An 18,241-nucleotide genomic window follows, 5' to 3' on the forward strand; every position below is an offset into this window, starting at 1 on the left:
CCAGAGTTCACTATTGTGCCTTAATAGAGCCTGAGCAAGGGTCAACCAGAGCAGCAGATTCTAGTTCTACAAGCAGAACTTACATGACTTTTGTGCCACAATTACCTGTTTTGTTTTTCAGATCTTCTTGGTGAAAACATTTATCTGGTCTTATTTACCGTAGCATTACGAACATGTAATTGCTTTTTAGTCCAGACCAGTTTTGTTCCAGATGAGTACTGGCAGTCTCTGGAAGTTGCACATCATATGGTTTTCAAATATCCTTTGTAATTTATTTTCCAGACTAGGAATGTGTATTCATCTTAGGAATTGTGTCAGTTTCTATAACACACTTTCAATCTTCTATATTTTCTCCAAATTATTTTAACCTGTCAAAGTCTGCCATTATTTTTTGCTAATATTCCTTCTCTATCTTTCTTTGATGTTAATGTACTTGACTTAACCTGTAGCGCATATTCCCACAATGCTCAGGACTGTGGAGCATATAGATGATGTAAAAAACATGTTCCTACCTTGAAGAAGTTAAGATTTTAATTGGCCAATTGCATTTTTCATTTAAATATCCAGTATAAAATGCTGTGTTTTTAAGCTGCTTTGTCAATAAATAAAATCGTTTTATCAATGGAAATGAAAGTAGGTTTTGTTTTAATGCTATTTAACAGTCCTTAATATTATTAATTATGGTTATTTGACCTGGGAATGGACAGAAAGATTGAGGGGTTACACTTACCCCTTAATCTTTGCAAGTATTTACAAGATTCTGCATCTTTTGGGGAAAGATAGTGTTCAGTTGCTGGTAAGTTTAAATAAATCAGAACTTTTTAAAAGTAGATTTTTAAAAAGATTAATGTATATTAACTAAATAATATTGTAGATTTTGTGAAGTTTGTTTTTAAAAAGCTAAACTCTGACCACATCTGGGAAGTCCAAGTTTCCAAAGACGTACTGTGATGGGTAACTCTTCAATATGTGCTAAAACACAAGACCAAGCATGAAAGTGTCCTGCTGGGAGCAATCTTGTTAAGATTTTCAGAATGACTGTATTACATACTAATTATTTGGACTTTAGGAATATACATCCTTCATTAGGAATCATTTGAGAGCAGCGTTATATCTTGTTTTTTTAACTTGTGAGCATAAGACCATGTTATATGAGCTTATGAAGACTAAATAAATATAAACTCACTCAGGATTTAGTGTTGAAATTAAAACTTAGAAAAAATTAATTTGACAAAAATTTAATGATATGCACAATCATTTTTGCTATGTTGTAATTAGGCATCAGTACTAAGTAGGGTTGTAATTCCTGGATCATGAATTTCTAGGGACATTTGCCAGGAGAGGGTACAAAGGAAGAACTAATGGTGCCAAAGTTTCTCTAACCTCACTATCGAGATCCTTTAAGCTATCATCAAGTTGTACTCAGAACCTTGGGCCGTCCTCATTTTCTGTTAGGGAAGTGCCCCAGAATTCCAAAGGCAGTCCAAATCCTGAGGGCTTTTTTTTAAGCCTGAGAGACACTGAAGTTCTGGGGTTTAAACATGTATTTATAGATTATTGACAAAGAAAAGGAACATAAAGCTAAAGTGTTAGAAGCCACTGACAACTGAAAGTTAAGCAGCTCTAATTATAATGTAAACAGTTTGACCTAACAACACACAAAAATTTACATGTTTTTAGAAAGACATCTTTTGAACAAAACAACATTAAATTGTGCTCTGCCAGCAAGTGTTATTTTGTTAATGATAACTATGACACATTTTTTAAACTCAAAGATGCTAATGTATAGCATTAGAACTATTAACTGTAAGTTATATTTACTTTTTTAAAGGTTTACTCTTAAATGTACTCTTTAATGTCATCTGAATACCATGTTTTGAGAAACAGAAAATACTTGTGCTTTAAAAAAAAATAGTAACTTATATTATTATCTATATTGCAGGGTGGGGAAGCAATGTAACTTAGCAGTTAGGAACACAGGCTCTAGAGTCAGGCAGACCCAGATTTGAATCCTGTCTTTTACACTAACTAGCTGTGCAGCCTTGGGAAAATTACTTAACATTTCTGTACCTCAGTTTCCTCATTTATAAAACAGTATCTATTTCATAGGAATGTGTGGAGGACTAAATGAGCTGATATATATAAAGTATGTATTTAGTATGCTACCAAGCACACAATACTGTAAGTTTTAATTTTGAATTACCTACTGTTATGCTAATGAAAATAACTAAATAGAACTAAAAATAACTAAATACTGCTTCTAAAATAGAACCTTTACACAATGAAATGGTTTGCTGGCTATTAAAATTAGTAGTGTTATAAGTATGTGTATAAGTAGTGTTATAAGTGTGTGTGTGTGTGTGTGTGTGTGTGTGTGTGTGTGTGTATATATATATTTTTTTTTTTTTTTTTCATGGAACTACCCAAGGTAGTTTTACCATTACCGTAATATATATATATATATATATATATATATATATTACGGTAATGGTAAAACTACCTTGGGTAGTTCCATGAAAAATTAATGTAATTTTTGTAGAAATACAGGTGTTTTGCAGAAGACTAGAATAATAATACATTATATCTCTTTTTGTACTAAGAATGGCTTTCAATTGATAGTTGGATCAGCTTGTTGATTTCTTATATAATTCAGTTTGAACCAACAGATGTTTTAACTTTTTTTTTCTTTTTTAACTAATGAAGATTTGGATTCCTAGACTTGCCCAAGCATTTCTGTCTGCTATAGCTGACTTGAGGCTTTACTCATTAATGAAGCAACTAGAAAATCAGCAAGTGGCAAGATGGGTGGTAAGTCCTAAACACTTTAGAAACTATGTTCCAGTTACTTCATTCCTATGAGCATGAAGCGCATGGAATATCGATTCCCAAAACAGTTTCAGGGGATAATTCATGCAACTTTATAGAAGTATTCTTTAATTAAAAACAGTAAAATGCAAGTGGTGTGCACCATCTCTCTCCTGATAGAGCCCTGGGCATAGAAGCCACAGATGTCAAGTCCTGCGAGGGGCTTCACACTAGGAGACAGCCTTTGGAAGCACCTTCACTCCTCAGAATTGTCAGAGACCTTGCCTAACTTTCCATAAAATTCAGTAGGAATAGTTCTAAATCATTGCCTATCTCACAAATCACCTTAGCTGTTTACAACCCTGTTCACTATTTCTCCAGCTATGTGAGACTCAGCCTGAGAAACACCTTTTCACTGAAGCACTCTTTCACCTCTGGCTAGAATATTTGAAATAGCTGGACTCTGTAAGGGAGAAAATGTGGTGTAGAAGACTGTCTTTTGTCATTTGGCTTATTTCACAGTGGGAAGAAAGATTCCTGATCGCCCATTCAAATCTTGAGTGGTTTCCCATTTAAACCATATCCTGAAGAGTGACTGGATGCTGTTGTATTGTTGTTACTTCACTTTGACTCTTTCCTAAATTCAGAAAGCTTATTTGAGCCAGCTTAGAAATCCTACTACCTTTTTTATATTGTTTCTATTGGAAATATGTTCCAAATTCCAAGTAACCAATTTACCAACACATTTATATGGAATGTAATTCATTATAATTAATAAATATTAACAATTTACTAAAGATTTAGAGGACATACAAAACATTCAAAAAAGAATTATCACCTATTCTCTTCAAGCTCTTCCAAAAAATCCAGAAGGAGGGAAGGCTCCCAAACACTTTTTATGAGGCCACTATCACCCTGATCCTAAAATCAGACAAAGACACTACAAAAAAAGAAAACTAGAGGCCGATATCTCTAATGAACATAGATGCAAAAATCCTCAACAAAATATTAGCAAACAGAATTTAGCAATACATTAAAAAGATCATACACGATCAAGTGGGATTCATTCCTGGTATGCAAGGGTGGTTCAACATCCGCAAATCAATTAATGTGATACACCACATTAACAAAATGAAAAATAAAAATCATATGATCGTAACAGTAGATGCAGAAAAAGCATTTGACAAAATCCAGCAGCCATTTATGATAAAAACATAAGAAAGTGGGAATAGAGGGACCATATCTCAACATAATAAAGGCCACATATGATAAACCCACAGCTAACATACTCAATGGGGAAAGCTAAAACCATTTCCCTTAAGATCAGGAACAAGGCAAGGTTGCCCACTTTCTCCACTTCTATTCAACATAGTGCTGGAAGTTCTAGCCACAGCAATCAGACAAGAAAAAGAAATAAAAGGCATCCAAATTGGTAAGGAGGAAGTAAAATAGTCATTATATGCAGACAACATGATACTATATAGAGGGAACCCTAAAGACTCCCCCAAAAAACTATTAGAACTGATAAATGGATTTAGTAAAGTAGCAGGATACAAAATTAATATTCAGAAATCAGTTGAATTTGTATATACCAATAATAAAATATCAGAAGGAGAAATTAAGAAAACAATCCCATTTACAATTGCTAGAAAAACTAAAATACCTAGGAATAAATTTAACGAAAGAAGTAAAAGATTTGTACTCAGAAAATTATAAGATACTGAAGAGAGAAATTAAAGAGGATACAAATAGATGGAAACACATACCATGCTCATGGATAGGAAGAATTAATATCGTCAAAATGTCCATACTGCCTAAGGCAATAAACAGATTCAACACAATTCCTATCAAACTACCAAGGACATTTTTCACAGAAATAGAACATATAATCCTAAAATTTATATGGAACCATAAAAGACCCCGGGTAGCCTCTGCAACCTTGAAAAATAAAAACAAAGTGGGAGGTATAACCATACCTGAAATCAAATTATACTACAAGCCTACAGTAATCAAAACAGTGTGATACTACTATAAAAACAGACACATAGATCAATGGAACAGAATAGAGAGCCCAGAAATAAATTCATGCCTCTTTGGTCATTTAATCTACGACAATGGAAGCAAGAATCTACAGTGGGGTAAAGACAGTCTATTCAATAAATGGTGCTGGGAAACCTGGACAGACACATACAAAAAAATGAAGCTGGACCACCTCCTTAACACCACACACAAGAATAAATTCAAAATGGATTAAAGACTTAAATGTAAGATCTGAAACCATAAAATTCCTAGAAGAAAATATAGGAAGAAACTTCACAAACATTACCCGGAGTAAGGTTTTTACTGATATATCCCCTTGGGCAAGGGAAGTAAGAGAAAAACATAAACATGTGGGATTACATCAAACTAAAAAGTTTTTTCACAGCAAAGGAAACCATCAATAAAACAAAAAGGGATCCTACTGAATGGGAGAAGATATTTGCCAATGATATATCTGATAAGGGGTTAATATCCCAAATTTATTTAAAAACTTAATTCAACTCCAAAAAAAACAATCCAATTAAAAAATGGGCAGAGGACATGAAGAGACATTTTTCTAAAAAGGACATACAGATGGGAGATATATATGAAAAAATGCTCAACCTCACTAATCATTAGAGAAATGCAAATAAAAATCACAATGAGATACCACCTCACCCCAGTCAAAATGGCTATCATCAATAAATCAACAAGCAACAGTGCTGGCGAGGATGTGGAAAAAAGGGAACCCTTGTGCACTGTTGATGGGATTGCAGATTGGTGCAGCCACTATGGAAAACAGTATGGAGGTATCTCAAAAAACTGAAAATGAAACTGTCTTGTGACCCAGCAATTCCACTCCTAGGTATCCAGAGAAATTCAAAAACTAATTCAAAACAATGTATGCACCGGTATGTTTATTGTAGCACTATACACAATAGCCAAGACATGGAAACAACCGAAATGCCCATCGGTTGGTAGATGACTGGATTAAGAAACTGTGGTACATTCATACAATGAGTATTAATTACACAGCCATAAAAAAGAAGGAAATCCTACCATTTGCAACAATATGGATGGACCTAGAGAACATTATTAAGTGAAATAAGTCAGACAGAGAAGGACAAATACCATATGATCTCACTTATATGTGGAATCTAAAGAAAAGAATGAATAAACTAATCAGAACAGTCTCAGAGACATAGAGGAAAAACTGAGGGTTGCTAGATGGGGGGTGGGGTGGAGATAAGGCGGAAGGTGAGGGGATTAGAAAGCACAGTCGGTAACCACAAGATTGTCACGGGGATACGAAAGTCAATTTGGGGAATGTAATCAATAATATTGTAAAGCTTTTGTAGGGTATCCAATGGATACTTGTCTCATTAGGGAGACCATCTCAGGGATGACATAGATGCCTGATCACTGAAGCTGAAGCTGAACAATAATGAATGTTAACTATAATTTTATATATATATATATATACACACACACACACACACACACACACACACACACACATATATATATATATATATATATATATATATATATATATATATATATATATATGGTTACAAGAAGCGGATTACAGCATTAGGAATAGAGAATGGAAATGTAATGGCTGCATGTGATGTCAGGGATAGTGGATGAGGAGAGAGGGGTTGTCACTGTGAGGGATATAATATAAATGATACATGTCTAACTATTACATTGTTTTGTGCACCTGAAACTAATAAAAAAATATTTAAAAAAAAATTTACAGGACATATTTCTGCAGGTACCATGTTGATTTGCACCAAAGACAGACTGGTTTAGCAAATGAGTCCTTGCTAATTAATTTAAGGATAAAGACCGTCTCTATTTTGTGCTTATATACACTGCTGAAGGCTCAACCTAAAATAACAAAGGCATAATGAATGCCTTTGAAATCCTTCCTCCAAAGTAAATGCACTAGGTTCCTCTAGTTTAGGAAAAGCCTTTTAATGCCACAAAAATTGGAAACCATTTTAAAGGCTATATTTGAAGAGAGAGGAAACTTAGTACATGTTTTAACACTCTTGCATCAACTAACAAGTTTCTTTTGAGATATTTCTTTTGTCGACTTAATGATGCATCTGTTTCAATATTCTTTCAAAAACTGGTTTACTAATTTAGTTAATTTCTAAATGAAAATTTAATGACATTCTCTGATAGTTTTTTTTTTCCTCTTTCATGTTGTCCTAATTTTTCATCAATAAATAGGGCAACATTCTAATCTAAGGTCAATAAAAACAGTCAAAATACTTGTTAGTAATATAAGACAATTTGAGGAATACTGATTGGGAGAATCTTGTTATGAATTTCAATCCCCTGTGAACTATGCCATTAAAGAATCTGTTTTATGTCTTTTATTAGCAGCAAATGAGATTTAACTCAAATTCAATGCCATAAAACTGTAACTGAAAGTATAAATTTCTTAACTTTAACAAATATAGATCTGGAATTATCACACACCTGTGTTTGATATAAATTCTTAAAAACAATGTTTGGGCATGCCTACTTTTAACATTACTTACCTTTTGATGTGATTTTTGCAGTATTTAGATTTGCATACTATTTTCAATAGAAGATAATAGTAAGCTTTTCTATTTCCCATTCCATATATGTTTGCTCATAACTGTTCTTAGTTTTTTTGCCAGTTGTGCTCTTGGTTCACATGGTATTGCTGTACCAGAACTCTTACAAACACCATGGAAACTGTTCTCACTATAATTGCTCTTTTCTACTACCCTTTGGAAGGTTCAAAGTCTATGAACAGGTGAGATATATTACTGTTAATTTACAAAACTCTAAAGTACGCTTTGGAAAAAACTTAAATATAAACATATTGTAACATTCAGTGGACCGCCCCCCCAATGTTTATGGAGGTTATTAGAACTACATTTTCAGTTGATATATTCATTTTAGCAGGAAACATATACTCAAACTGGGTAATTGAGGAGGTTAATAAAAGGACTATTTGAAAGGTCTAGACCAGGGGTGTCCAAACTTTTTTCAACGTTTTTTACCAAGGGCCATATGCGGTAAAATACACAAACAGCCGGCCACTCACTCGAGGTGAAGTACGCAGTGCCTCACCTGGTTTATTTAAGTAAATATATTTTTGGAATTTGCTGTGGGCCTATAAAAATGGGTTGCGGGCTGCAGTTGGTCCATGGGCCGCAGTTTGGACACCCCTGGTCTAGAGAGTGTTTAGATAAGCCAATAAGGGGATACCATAGTGCCCCAGGAATAGTCACAGCAGGAAGTTTGTATTACCCCTTGGCCCCAAAGCAAGGAGAGGAAATGGTTACTGGAATCTATGCAGAGCTGTAAAGGAGGGCCCCAACAGGAGACAGGTGCAGCCAGTCTTTAGCCATAGCAAAGAGAGCTGAGAGTAAAATACCCCGATTTGACTCTTCTGTCCTCCAGTTATCCAAAACCAATCAGAAGCCAGAAAGCAAGACAGCCAATTGATGTAGTCCATTACAGGTCAGCCTCCCTGCACACAGAGCAGGTGAAGAGTGGAGAACAGATCTAGAATGGCAAATAGAAAATATGTGGATCTGATTAGGGCATATATAAATGGGGGGAAGCAAATACCAAGCAAAGGGAACAACGAGCAAAGGCACAAAGCTGTAAAAAGGCTTCATTGTATTCTGGGCACGTTGTCCAGAGTAGCAATGTGTGGTAGGATGCACGGGAGAAGAGAATAAGGGATGAGGCTGTAATGGGACTTTGCTCTTCTCCAGAATTTGAACTTTATTCTGTAGGTTTTGGTGAACCATTACAGGCTTATGAGAGGCATGGCATAATCTGATCTGATTTAGAAAGAATTCTCTTGTAATATCAGTATTTAGGATGTAATGAAAAGGAGAAAGCCAGAATGAGTCTAGTTAAAAAGCTAGTGTCCATTCTTCCTATGTAGCAAGGTGATGGGGAGGATGAAATTAAGTAAGATCATTTCTGCATATAGTTGACATTCAAAATTATTGTATAATAGGCTTTTTGTCAGATATACATATGCATTTTTCAGTTGGATAAAATTAACTTACTTTCAAAACAAAATCATATGGACTCAGAAGCCTATCACAGCCTAAGTAATCCTAATGTTTCTTTAAATGCACTTGGTTTCTTTCTTAAAGAATGGTTTTGTGTGACTTTCTTTTATATCCTTATGAGAGACTTGATCATTTTTCCATCAGGAAAGCAACTGGCAGAGTTGTATGGTTAAAATTTAGTATGCTTTCCACAAACAAGACCAGCATTAAGACACAGAATAACTGCTTATCTGAAAATACTAGAATTATGATATTAGAGCTGGAAAAGACATTAGCTATTTCTTCTTTTTATAGATGAGAAAAATTAAGAGCCAGAAAGTATAAGTAACTTCCCCAAGTTCACATAGCTGTTTATACCAAAAGGAAAATGCTCTCATTTTAAAAATAAAATCATATCACAGTGTAAATAGTAGTGACTTCTAAACTGCTTTTCTAGTTGTCTTGATACATTTTCCTTGTCATAGTGTCAAGTACTCTTCCCTGGTGGCACTTGCCTTCATAATTCGTCCCACGGCTGTCATTCCATGGATACCTTTGCTCTTTAGACATTTCTGGCAAGAACAGAGAAAACTTGATCTTATTCTACATCAGTTTGTACCTGTAGGGTGAGTATTGCTATAATTTATCTATTTTAATAACCTCTAAATTATACATTATGAACAAGATTTTACATCTTTTAGTCAGTTATTGTATTTTCTAATGTCCATGAGAATTGTCAGGCCAAGGAAACAAAATATTTCCAAATTTATATTTTAATATTGATTCTGATTAACTTTCCTTAAATGAGGATCTTTGCAATTTTTCTTAGAATGTTCCTGTGCTTCAGTTCCTAAAATTTCTCAAATACATTTTAGAGATACATGATTCTTTTACATTTGTATACGGCTTTATAATTTATAATGGGTATTTACATATTACCTCATGATTTTCACAATTCTTGGATCTAGGCAAGGTAGGTACTTTTGTAGAAGAAACGGGGCTTGGCAAAATTAAAAATGAGTTAGCCAAAGTCATTGGGTTGGTTGTTATAGTGGAACTGAGATTGAAACCCAGCTCTTCTAACTATATTTTGAGTTCCTAGGATCAGACTTAACCCAAGTATCTAGTAGAGTATCCAATACAGTTATTTATTAACAAGATGAATGCATTCTAACTCTTAGAACAGCAGTCTTTTTAATATACTAGTATTCACTCTGTACAAGTATTTTTTAGTAGCAGTTAAAAAGGACTAAATCATCTGGTGACTAAATCACTGTTGTGATTGTGCAGCATTATTAAGCTTGTTTTAAATGTATTATATTCACTCAGCAAATATTTATTTAATCCCAGTATGTGCCAGGTACTGTTACAGATGTTGGAAATAGAGCAATTTAACAAAACAAAGTCCCGGCCTTGATGAAGTTTACATTTTAGTTGGGGCAGACAGACAGCTAAATACATATAATATGTATTTGTCAAGTGACAATAAGTGCTATAGGGAACAATAATGAAAAGAAAGATAGAATACTGGTGCATGGTGGAATGGGTGTTTTTTTATAGAATAACTGAGGAAGACTACCATGATATGGTGACATTGGAGCCAACACCTAAAGGAACTGAGAGAGTGAACCATGTAGATACTTGAGGAAAGAATATTCCAAGCAAAAGGACCAGCAAGTGCAAAGACCTTGATGCAGAGGTTGTTTGGCTTGGCATTTTCAAGGAGCAGCAAGGAGACTGATGTAGCTAAAGGAGCATGGGCTTGGGAGAGTGGATAATAATGAGGTCAGAGAGGGAGCAGAGGCTCAGGTCATGTAGGCTATTACACTGAGGGAGTAAAAATCCTTTGTACTCTCCTCAGCACTGTAATTTATTCATTCAACAAGCATGTAACCTACTTTGTATCAAATATCTGATGATTCAGAAGTGATTAAGATACAGTGTCTGTTCCCAAAGTCAAAGTCTGTTCCCAAAGTCAGTGTCTGTTCCCAAAGTCTGGGGAGTGAGTAATGTAACAGTAATTCTTGCCCAGCAATAATATGAAGTGTTCCAATGTCTGTATAAAATGAAATGCTGTAGGAGGACAGACAATAAAGAACCTAATTCTGCTTGCAGGGGGAATATTAGTAGAAAGTTTATAAAGTTGGTGATGTTTCAAATGACAGCAAGAATGAATATGACATTCAATATTACTCTACTTCAGCTTCAGATGTATAGCGTATTGGGCAGGGACGTGGAGCATATCATAGGGAATAGAGTCAATGGAATTGTAACAGCTATATACCGTGTCAGAGGGGTAGTAGATATCGTGGCAGGGGTTATCACTTTATGAGGGGTGTAAATGTCTAACTATTACATTGCTTTATATACCTGAAACTAATTGAAAAAGAAAAAAATGAATATGAGTTTGGTAGGCATAGGGACTCAGCATGTATCAAGCTGGAAAGTCCTGAAGGAACCCACTCATACAGATCAAAATGCTTATCTTGTTTATTTTGAAGGGACCTATAGGTAGGAAAGAACAAATAATGTATGTGAAAACACCATGAAACTATTCAGCATACAACAAATGTGATTCACAATTCTAATTAGTTTTATATTCTCAAATCCTTGATGCATAGAGTTGGCCCCAGATTTGAACCATGTAACAGCCTTTTATGTATTGAGCATCCTTTAAAAATAACCAATTGCATATCCAGATAGGAATAGTGTCTCTAAATATAGAAAAAATCTTTAATGACTCTTAGGGAAATGTCTAATATATGTAGACCTATTTCTGTTTATCTTTTACACAACCTTGAAAATTTGGGACATCCTTTTGTCAATCATAGTTCAGTTGCCTTTCAGCTGCCACATTATCCCACCAATAATTAACAAGACAAAAATGAAGTATCATTATAGATCTTACAGGCATTGAAGAGATAAGAAGAGAATATTATAAACAACTTTTTGACACCTTAGATGAAATGGACAAATTCCTAGAAAAATACAACTTACCAAAACTGACAAATAACATTTCCCAACTCCTTTAATGAAGGTAACATATCCTTGATACCAAAATCTAACAAGGACATTACAAAAAGTCAGTTACGAACCAGTATCTCTCATGACTATGAATGTAAAAATCCTAAACAAATCTTAGTATATTGAATCTAGAGATATTAATTTGGTGCAAAAGTAATTGCAGTTTTTGCAATTGTTTTTAACCTTTTAACTTCAATTACTTTTGCACCAACCTAGTATCAAAAAGGAGACTACATTGTAATGTGAAGGAATTAAGAAGTACAAACAGGTAGTTACAAAATAGTCACAGGGATGTAAAGTACAGCATAGTGAATCTCGGTAATATTATTATAATAACTATGTAAGATGCCAGGTGGGTACTAGATCTATTACCAGGGGGATCATTTTATAAATTATATAAATGTCTAACCACTATGCTGTACACCTGAAACTAATATAAAATAATATTGAATATCAACTGTAATTGAAAAATAAAAAAATTAAGAAAAAAATCAGTTTGCTTTATGACATTAACAGAATAAATGAGGAAAGTCACGTGACTATATCAATAGACACAGAAAAAGCACAGGATAAAATCAGAAGTCCATTCATGACTGGGGGGGGTAAGCAACCCTTAGAAACTTGCAATAGGAAGGGACTTCATTAATATAATAGATTTGTATAAAATGTTACAGCAAAATAATACTAAGTGTTGAAGCACTGAAATCCTATTCTTTGAGACGGGCAATACAAGGATGCTCATCATTTCCCCTCCTGTGTAACAGTATGTGTCCTAGCTACCGCTATAAGGCAAGAAAAACAGTTGGAAAGGAAGAAATAAAACAATATGACAATACTATGTGCAGAAAATCCAAAAGAAAAGAATGTAAACTATTAGAATTAGTAAACAAATTCAGCATGCTCACTGGATATAAGGTCAATATACAAATATTAATTGTATTTGAATACTAAAACTAGTAGGTAAAAGTTTGAGTAATAACAGGATGTTTACATAGTCTCAAAGTATCTCCCCATAAAATATTTATTAATTAAAACAGAGAAAAGGATATTACAATGGAGAAACTTGACAAACACCTCCTTAACCAAGTGATCAAAGTTAACATTGCCAGTAATAGGACAAATCAGTATCATGAGACTGCTGCAGTGAAGCACAGAGAAAAACACCCCATCACTTCTGTGATAGTACTACCAAAATGTATAACCTGAATCTACTCATGAGAAAACATCAGACAAACCCAAACTGAGGTATATTTAACAAAGTAACTGACCTGTATTCTTCAAAGATGCCACAGTCATGAATGACCAGGAAAGATTAAGGAACTATTCTAGATAAAAGAAGACTAAAGAGGCATGACAAGTGAACACAACAAATTGATCAGAATCTCTTTTTATATAAAATACATTACTGGGGGGCAGCCGGACAGCTCAGTTGGTTAGAGCGCGATGCTCGTAACACCAGGGTTGCCGGTTCAATCCCTGCATGGACTACTGTGAGCTGCGCCCTCCACAGCTAGATTGAAACTACTACTTGACTTGGAGCTGATGTGTCCTGGAAAAACACACTTAAATATCAAAGTTTAAAATACATTATTGGGACAGTTGGCAAAATCTGATAAAGGCATAGATTACCATAATGATTTAATGTTAATTTCCTGAAATCTGATGATCTGTGCTTTATGTAAGAGAATTTTCTTGTTTTTAGGAAATACCCACTCAAGTATGTAGGGATAAAGGTGAACAATGACTGCAACTTACTGTCATACAATTCAGAAAAAACTATATATATATACTTAGAAAGAAAAGGATAAAGCAAATATGGTAAAATGTTAACATCTGGGTAATCTAGGTGAAGGATATATGGGAATTCTTTGTACTATTCTTGCAATTTTTCTCAGAAATCAAATCAAAATAAAAAATTAAATGGAAAACAGAAGTGTCATTTACAGTGGCATCAAAAAACATCAGAGATCTACAAATAAAATAATGGAAGGTGTACAAGACCTCTACACAGAAAGCTACAGAAAATTATTGGGAGAAACTAAAGACCTAAATAAGTGAAAGGGTATATGATGTTGATGGAAAGAAGACTCAGTATTTTAAAGATACCTGTTCTCTCCAGATTGATCTATATATTCAATGCAGTTCCAATTTAAACTCCAATATGGAGTGTCTGTATAAATTGATAAGCTGGTTTTAAATGTTTAAGTGGAATGCAAAAGGCCAATATTAGGTAAAAGAATCTTAGAAGAAAAAAATGTTGGAAGACTTATGTTACTACATATCAAGACTTATTACAAAGTTACAGTAATTAATGCATGGTAAAATAGACTGATGGAACACAATAGAGTCCAGCAACAGATCCAAACATAAATGATTACTTCATTTATGATGATATTGATACTGGAGTACAGAAGAGAAAGGATAGTCTTTTCAATAAATATTGTATTAGTTAGCTATCCTTGTGGGGAAAAAAGTAATATTGACCCTGACTTGCCGCTGTAAGCAAAATAAAAGGGTGGGAGGAGTTATAGATCTTAATGTAAAGGTAAAAGAATGGCACTTCTGCAAGACAGAAAATCTTCATGACTTTGAAGCAGGTAAAGATTTCCTAAAAAGAACACAGTATTAATTATAAAGGAAAAAGATAGATACACTTGAGTACATTAAAATGCAAGACTTTTTTTTCCATCAGATTCACAAGAGAATGAAAAAGCAAGCCACAGACCAGAAGATATTTACAATACAAAACAAGAAAAAAATTATAGAAAGTACTTGTAAAAATCTGTAAGAAAAAGATAATAGAAACTTGATGAAAAGATACTTCAAAAGATATTTAAATGTCCAGGAAGTATAAAACAAGTCACCTCATTAGTCATCAAGGAAATGTAAATTAAAATCATCATGACATGCTACTACACATCTACCTAAATGGCTTAAAAGGATATAGAACCCTTGTGCATTACTGTGGGAATATAAATTAATACAACCACTTTGAAAAAGTATTTACTAAAGCTGATTGCACCTATACCTTAGAGCCCAGTAATTTCAATCCTAAGTATATACTCAATAGAAATGTACATATGGGAACCAAAAGATGAGTCAAAGAATGTTCATAGCACTGTTGATGATAGCTAAAATTTAAAGGGGGTGGGGGAAGAACAGCGCCCATCGGAATAAATACATTGTGACATATTAATTCAGTGGGAAAACGATACAGTATTATAAATTAATGAACTATTCCAATGTTCAAAAAACATGGTTAAATCTCACAAACATAATGATTGTAGGAAACTGGACCTGAGTGCATATAGTATGATTCCATTTTTGTAAAATTCAAAAAAAGGTAAAAATATACTCTATCAGAAGTCAGTCATCTTTGGGAAGGGAGTGGAGATTAACTGGTTGCAGGGATGAGGGGGCCTTTTGAAGTGCTACTAATGCTCTGTATCCTGATCTATATGACAATTACACAGTTGTGTCCATATAGTGATGATTCATGAAGATTAATATTCGTGTACTTTTCTGTATATGTTTGTGGTAGGCAGCCTCTGAGATGGCCCCCACTAATCCCATCCTCTTAATATTCATGCTCTTGGATAATCCTGAGTGTGGGCTGGACATTTTGAATCAATTCTAACAGAACTATAGCAGAACAGAGGTCACAAGAGGGTAATAAAGACACTGGCTTCCATCTTGGGTGCCTGTCTCGCTGTCTCAGCTGGCTCACACTGGGGGAAGCCAGTTGCCATGTCATGAGGCAGTCTTAAGGAGAGGATCAGGTGGGGGGGGGCAACAACCATGTGAGTGAGCTTGGAAGCAAATATTCCCATTACCGCCCCCCCCCCCGCCCCTCCATCCCCCACCGCCAATCAAGCCTTCAGGTGAAATTATAGCCTCAGCCAACATCTTGACAACTCATGAGAGACTTTGAACCAGAGACACTGAGGTAAGCTGCATCTGGATTCTTGACCCACAGAAACTGTGAGATAACAAATGTTCGTAGTTTTAAGTTGCCAGGTTTTGGCATAATTTGTTATGCAGCAACAGATAAAGCAGTGTTTATTGCTTTTCAAAGTTTGCTTAAATGCAGCTTCTGTCATGAAACACCTTTCAAAATGTGTAAATCCACATTCAGTAGGTGAAACTAAAGCATTTTTAAAGTGGCTGTTGAGGCAAGGCACTTGAAAAGCCGTATGCTAATACTGGATTTTCGGTTAGTTCATAATGTTAATTATCCTTTTTGTTTTTCAGATTTGTCACTTTGAGTTGGTCTCTGATAATTGATCGTATGTTTTTTGGTCAAGTAAGTTGTTTATTACACTAAAAACTCAACCTGACTTTTTAATCCATGAATATTTGAGAACATAGACAAACCTTTTTTTTAAGTAATATAGGATACATTAAAAAAAAACTAGCATATGCCTTTCGTTCAATTTGCTGTGCTATGTAACAGAATTGTGTATTCCTAGTTGAAGTTCAAAAGTCAATTTTAAGGCATTTTTATGAGCATAAAGTTTGTGCATTTTGTCAGGTTTGTAACAAAAGGTTAAATTTTAATGATTTTAGTTGACCTCAAAGTAATCATTCAGAATTCAGATTAACCAGAATATGTTAGTCTTCAAGCATTGGTTTGACATTTTAATTTCATGACTGTTTGTTGTTTTTAAGTTCCCTGTTTTTAAGTCACTTATGGGCTCTGGAATCAAATTGCCAGTTTGAGGCTTAGTGCCCTCATTATTACCTGTGTGACCTTCGACAAGTTATGTACCTTCCTTGCCAGTTTCTTTATCTGGAAATAACTGTGGTACCTGCCTCACAAGGTTGTAGGATTAAATAATGCATGTAAAATGCTTACAACGATGCCGAGCACAAGTGAGCACTTTATGTTAGCTGTTGTTGCTGTCGATCATTATCTGCTTTGTGCCATCATTCCAGTTGTAATGTTTTCAGAGCTTTATCTTAATAAGTAATGTGTGATATCGTAAGGTACTAGAATAAAATTTTTAATGTGGTTACAACACACACGTTCTCATAAAAATTATTTAGGATTCTCCTTAGCTCTAATCATATGTAAAACTTACATTGTCTAAATATGAATGTTTATTCATACTTTCTTGAATCTCAAAAACCTAGTTTTACAAATTAACAAAAAGCAATACTTAGAACATAAAAAATAAAGAATGATTTCATATGGTCATTATTCAAAATTATTAATGTAAACTATTGTCTGGTTTTTACACTTTATTCCTAATTTAATGACAAGATTCTGCCAAATTCCCTGATGCCAAAGATTAATATTTGGCACTAACATTTCTATTTCTCTTTCCTTCAACTATGCCAGTGGACTCTGGTTCAGTATAATTTTTTGAAATTTAACGTGCTGCAGAATTTGGGAACATTTTATGGTTCTCATTCATGGCACTGGTACTTCAGTCAAGGATTTCCAGTTATCTTGGGTACTCACATGCCCTTCTTTATTCATGGCTGCTTCCTAGCCCCCAGAAGGTACCGGATACTTTTGGTGACTGTGCTGTGGACACTGCTAGTTTATAGGTATGATTTTACTTGTTCAAATCATTAATTTTTATAATGTTACCAAGAAATTAAATTCTTCAAAAAGTAAACTTTATCTTTTAGAGATGCATTAACTCTTATGATTTGTTAATGGGGATTATTTAGCAGATTGAGAGGTAGTAATTATGCTGATACTCAGGTAAAATGAAAACTTCTGATATGTACAGTTTGCTGTACAAGGATTACATTCAAGTTTTAAGAAGTTGAATGAATTTCATTTGTTCTTAAAAATTAACAGAAACTACCAAAATTTTAAGTATTGAAGGACCAGAGAAATATTTTTAAATGAAAACGTATGCATCTTTATTCCAGATATGACCAATATGACTTACTTGGTTATAGAAATCCCTTTTTTAGAATATAATTGTACTTTAGACATTGACATCAAATATTAGAATTACTTTTAACACATCATCACCTTATAACTAAAAAATGACTGATTCCTGAAGCATGAAATTCAGTCTCAGTACTTAGAAAAACAGGTCATGTTAATTATTCCATTTAAAATACAATTAATTTCTCAAACTATCATGTAATATGAAAAAATATTTTCTTTTAATATCTTTTTCTCTTATAGCATGTTGAGCCACAAAGAATTCAGGTTTATCTATCCAGTTTTACCATTTTGTATGGTGTTCTGTGGTAAGTATTTTTGTTCAATATAGAAAAAAAGTATAAGAAATAGTTAAAAGACAGTAAACTCTCATTAAGCTCATTAAATTCTAAAATACAATTTTCAAATAGGCAAAAATAACTATTTC

The 18,241-nt window shown here is 34.0% G+C and overlaps 1 protein-coding gene across 2 annotated transcripts in view; it reads left to right on the forward strand.

Moving 5' to 3' along the window:
• PIGB (phosphatidylinositol glycan anchor biosynthesis class B) overlaps positions 1–18,241 on the forward strand; it is a 28,835-nt gene that overhangs the window by 1,821 nt on the left and 8,773 nt on the right. For both annotated transcript variants that reach the window (XM_088797218.1, XM_088797219.1), the window contains exons 2-9: positions 122–255; positions 677–796; positions 2,704–2,808; positions 7,491–7,621; positions 9,368–9,508; positions 16,158–16,209; positions 17,248–17,459; positions 18,058–18,122. In XM_088797218.1, coding sequence (XP_088653344.1) covers positions 122–255; positions 677–796; positions 2,704–2,808; positions 7,491–7,621; positions 9,368–9,508; positions 16,158–16,209; positions 17,248–17,459; positions 18,058–18,122 — 960 coding nt within the window. The remainder of the gene's footprint in view (positions 1–121; positions 256–676; positions 797–2,703; positions 2,809–7,490; positions 7,622–9,367; positions 9,509–16,157; positions 16,210–17,247; positions 17,460–18,057; positions 18,123–18,241) is intronic.

This window comes from Rhinolophus sinicus, chromosome 3 (genome assembly GCF_057876585.1).
Source record: "Rhinolophus sinicus isolate RSI-liver-muscle chromosome 3, RSI-T2T, whole genome shotgun sequence".
Taxonomy (NCBI): Eukaryota; Metazoa; Chordata; class Mammalia; order Chiroptera; family Rhinolophidae; genus Rhinolophus; species Rhinolophus sinicus.